The sequence below is a fragment of the Otolemur garnettii genome, unplaced genomic scaffold, assembly GCF_000181295.1.
Source record: "Otolemur garnettii isolate 467f Iridium unplaced genomic scaffold, OtoGar3 scaffold00294, whole genome shotgun sequence".
Lineage (NCBI taxonomy): Eukaryota > Metazoa > Chordata > Mammalia > Primates > Galagidae > Otolemur > Otolemur garnettii.
In genome coordinates this window covers 46,613-51,051 of record NW_003852689.1, presented here as the reverse complement: position 1 = coordinate 51,051, position 4,439 = coordinate 46,613, and the positions used below count along the sequence as shown (strand labels likewise).

General features: G+C 54.2%; 1 protein-coding gene across 6 annotated transcripts in view; it reads left to right on the top strand.

Annotated features, from left to right (window-relative positions):
• Positions 1-3,440, top strand: part of GAL3ST1 (galactose-3-O-sulfotransferase 1) — a 16,168-nt gene extending 12,728 nt beyond the window's left edge. For 4 of the 6 annotated variants that reach the window (XM_023508947.1, XM_023508944.1, XM_023508946.1 and 1 more), the window contains exons 2-3: positions 1,325-1,464; positions 1,995-3,440. In XM_023508947.1, coding sequence (XP_023364715.1) covers positions 1,334-1,464; positions 1,995-3,135 — 1,272 coding nt within the window. In that variant the 5' untranslated portion in view covers positions 1,325-1,333 and the 3' untranslated portion in view covers positions 3,136-3,440. Of the gene's footprint in view, positions 1-151; positions 180-1,324; positions 1,465-1,991 lie in introns of those variants that run through there. The other 2 variants (XM_003803327.2, XM_023508948.1) reach the window with 2 other exon arrangements.
• Positions 3,441-4,439: the final 999 nt, after the last annotated feature.

Here is a 4,439-nt window from a genome sequence, read left to right as displayed (position 1 = left end):
CCCGCCACAATGCCTGGCTATTTTTTTGGTTGCAGCCATCATTGTTGTTTGGTGGTCCTGGGCTGGATTCAAACCCGCCACATTAGGTGTATGTGGCTGGCGCCTTAGTCACTTGAGCCACAGGGGCTGAGCCTAAATGATTCTCTTTACTTCAGCCTCTCCAGTAGCTGGGACTATAGGTGCCCACCACAACACGTGGCTATTTAATTTTTTTAAAAAATTAAGACAGAGTCTCACTATATCACCCTCAGTAGAGTGCCATGGCATTACAGCTGACAGCAACCTCAAACTCCTGGGCTCAAGCGATTCTTTTGCCTCAGCCTCTTGAGTAGCTGGGACCACAGGCTCCTGCCGCAACACCTGTCTATTTTTTGTTTTTGTTTTTTTTAGTAGGCCCAGGCTGGGTTCAAACCCACCAGCCCTAGTGCATGTGGCCGGCGCCCTACCCACTGAGCTATAGGTGCTGCCGATGCCCGGCTACATATATATATATATTTTATTATACTTGTCATTGTTGTTTAGCAGGCCCTGGCCCAGTTCTAACCCACCAGCCTCGATGTATGTGGCCAGTGCCCTAACCATTGAGCTATAGGAACTGAGCCTATATTAAAAAAAATTTACTCATAGTTGATATGAATTTTGAATTTAACTAGGCAACTCTGCCTGTTGGCAACTGGAGAGAGGTGGATGTGTGCACAGAGGCCTGGCCTGCTGTTTGACCTGAGCCTTCTATCTCTGAGACTCTGTTTCTCCATCTGCTGTCCCTACAGACCCCAGGGGCATAAGGGCCCATGAGGAGACACGAGGAGCCTGTGCCCCCCACTGAGTCCCTCACCTAGGCCACTGTGGGAAGGGCAGGACAGGTGGGGCTGGCTGGGCCTTCTAAAAGGAGAAGGATCCAGACCCCAGAGAGCCCCTAGCCCGGGCCCAGAGGGGCATAGGACACTGAAACAGGGTCTTCTTTTCCTTCTTACTTAGAAAGATAATTCATTATGAGGCTAAAAACAAAGGTATAGAAAAATACAGCAATGAACACTCCTGTACCCACCAGCCAGCTTAAAAATTAAGGCAGAACCAGGTAGCAGAGCCTTCTCCCTGCCTCACTCCCCAACCTCTCATTGACCTTTCACCCACTGTCTCTGTGTGCAATCCTTTCGCTATCTATGTTTGTCTCTGTCTCTCCAGTGTCTGTGTCCCTGTCTGGCAAGGGGCCCATAGAGCTGACCAACACTGGTCCTGGCTACCAGGCTTGTAGCTGTTGTGGAAACAGACTCCCTGGGGCCAGGCTCCCAATATTCACCCAAATCTGTGCTACCCACTGCAGGTGCCTGAGATGCCGCTGCCGCAGAAGAAGCGCTGGGAGTCCATGGCCAAGGGGCTGGTGCTGGGTGCTCTCTTCACCAGCTTCCTGCTGCTGCTCTACTCCTATGCTGTGCCCCCACTACATGCTGGCCTGGCCTCCACGTGAGTGGCCCATAGCACCTACCCTGACAATCCTGGGCTTCCACCCTGTACCCGACACCATGCTGTGCAAGATAGAAATTGCACTGAGTGCAGAACTTGCTCTGTAGCCTGGAGTCTCAATATACTTATCTGTGAAGTGGGAATAATAACAGAGCTGTCCTCGTAGATCATGGGAATCAAGTAACACTGTCTGTGTGTGGGATGACTGTGATCTGGGGCTCCATTGGGTGAACTAGAGGAAATTGCTGATACCTGACCATATTTGGCCTACCAAATGGCAATTTTTATGTGTGCCTTCTGTCACTTTGACTTTACATCAACACCACGAAAAGGTCCTGTTACTTACCCTATGTCACAGATGAGCAAACTGAGGCCAGAGAACCCTAACCACTGGCACAAGCATTCTCAGCTCCCTGCCACCACTGTCCCCAACAAACCTGTTCTCTAGGTACTAGGGCTGAGGGTGCTGAGTCCTGAGGGCCCAGGCATCTCTCTGAGGCTCTCTCTCCTTATCTCTATATCCCCAGCAGGACCCCAGAGGCCTCTGAGCCCTGCTCTCCTGACCCGACTGAGCCAGAGGCAGTGACTCCGGCCAATGGCTCCGTGGGAGGCTGCCAGCCGCGGCGCGACATCGTGTTCATGAAGACGCACAAGACCGGCAGCAGCACTCTGCTCAACATCCTCTTCCGCTTCGGCCAGAAGCACGGGCTCAAGTTTGCCTTCCCCAATGGGCGCAATGACTTCGACTACCCGGCCTACTTTGCCCGCAGCCTGGTGCAGGACTACCGGCCCGGGGCCTGCTTCAACATCATCTGCAACCACATGCGCTTCCACTATGACGAAGTGCGTGGCCTGGTGCAGCCCAACGCCACCTTCATCACGGTGCTCCGCGACCCTGCCCGCCTCTTCGAGTCCTCTTTCCACTACTTTGGGTCCGTGGTGCCCCTCACGTGGAAGCTCTCGGGCCGCGACAAGCTGGCCGAGTTCCTGCAGGACCCTGATCGCTATTACGACCCCAGCGGCTACAACGCGCACTACCTCCGGAACCTGCTCTTCTTCGACCTGGGCTACGACAGCGGCCTGGACCCTGGTAGCCCGCGGGTACAGGAGCACATCCTGGAAGTGGAGCGCCGCTTCCACCTGGTGCTCCTGCAGGAGTACTTCGACGAGTCGCTGGTGCTGCTGAAGGACTTGCTGTGCTGGGAACTGGAGGACGTGCTCTACTTCAAGCTTAACGCCCGGCGGGACTCGCCAGTGCCGCGCCTCTCCGGGGAGCTGTACCGGCGCGCCACCGCCTGGAACATGCTGGACGCGCGCCTTTACCGCCACTTCAATGCCAGCTTCTGGCGCAAGGTGGAGGCCTTCGGGCGGGAGCGCATGGCCCGCGAGGTGGCCGCCCTGCGCCAGGCCAACGAGCGTATGCGGCGCATCTGCATCGACGGGGGCCGGGCAGTGGACGCGGCCGCCATCCAGGACTCGGCCATGCAACCCTGGCAGCCGCTGGGCACCAAGTCCATCCTGGGCTACAACCTCAAGAAGAGCATCGGGCAACGACATGCGCAGCTGTGCCGGCGCATGCTCACACCCGAGATCCAGTACCTGATGGACCTCGGTGTCAACCTGTGGATCACTAAGCTTTGGAAGCTCATCCGGGATTTTCTGCGGTGGTGACGTCCCTGCAGTCCGGGGGCCTGCCTTGCCACTCCCTCTGGAGGGGCTGAGCAGGGACCTTCTGGGGCTGGCTTCCCTCTGCCCCTCTTGGTGCCACCTCCTATGCCGGGGTGAGGTGGGGCTATAGGGGGTGCAGCCAGCTAGGACTGGGCCCACGGCACAGAGAGGGCCTAACCGAGATCAGTATTTGACTAATTATACCATTTTTTATTAAGCCCCCTCTCTCCAAAAAAAAAGAATGTTCTATTTCTTGCCTCCCTTTAGGGGGAGACCTCAGAAGTAAAGGAATTTGATGTGGTGTTTTTTGTTAATCAGCCTCAGTGGTGGTGACTGCAGGGGCCCTGGGAGTGGGGTGGGGTCCCTAAAAGAGCAAAATGGTGTCTGAGTGAATGTCTGTGGGCAGAGCCCAGTGGGACAGCAGGGATTTGGTGTATACCTGCTACGAGCTGAAGCCCTGTTGGTTCAGAGGATCCCATGAGCTACCAAAACTTACAAAAGCGTGTGTGTGTGTGTGAGATCATCCTAATAAGTACCCCAGAAGTTCACGTTGAGCATTGGTTGTGTGCCCAGCACTAGGCTAAGTATTTTGTGGCTGTTAATTCTTTTTCACCAAAACTCAGCAACATGGAGACTTTTAATATCTTGTACCACAGATGAGGGGAGCTCAGAGAGGGAAAAGCAGTTCCCCAAGATCACACAGCAAGAAAGTGATAAAACTGGAGCAAGGGCTGGGATGGACACATGGTATGGCCAGTCAGGACAGTCACAGAAAGAGAGAGTGGGGCCTTAGGCAGCAGGCCCTGGGCCTAGGCTAAAGGTTTTTTTTTTTTTTTTTTGAGACAGAGTCTCAAGCTGTTGCCCTTGGTAGAGTGCTGTGGTGTCATAGCTCACAGCAACCTCAACCTCTTGGGCTCAAGCAATTCTCTTGCCTCAGCCTCCCAAGTAGCTGGGACCACAGGTGCCCACCACAATGCCTGGCTATTTTTTTTGTTGCAGTTGTCATTGTTGTTTTTAGCTGCCCCAGGCAGGGTTTGAACCCTCCAGCCTTGGTGTATGTGATTGGCACCCTACCTACTGAGCTACAGGCACTGCTGGCTAAAGGCTTCTTGAGCAAGCTCATGAATCCTCACAGGGAGGCACACTTACCATCCTGTTTTACAGATATGGGAATGGACATTCTCACAGGGGAAGGGATAGGTCTGAGGTTATGTCACAGGATGTGTCAGACCCAGGACTCAAACCAGGGACTCCAAATCCTTTTCATGTCCAGGGCTGACAGCCCCTTTCTTTTTTTTTTTTTTTTT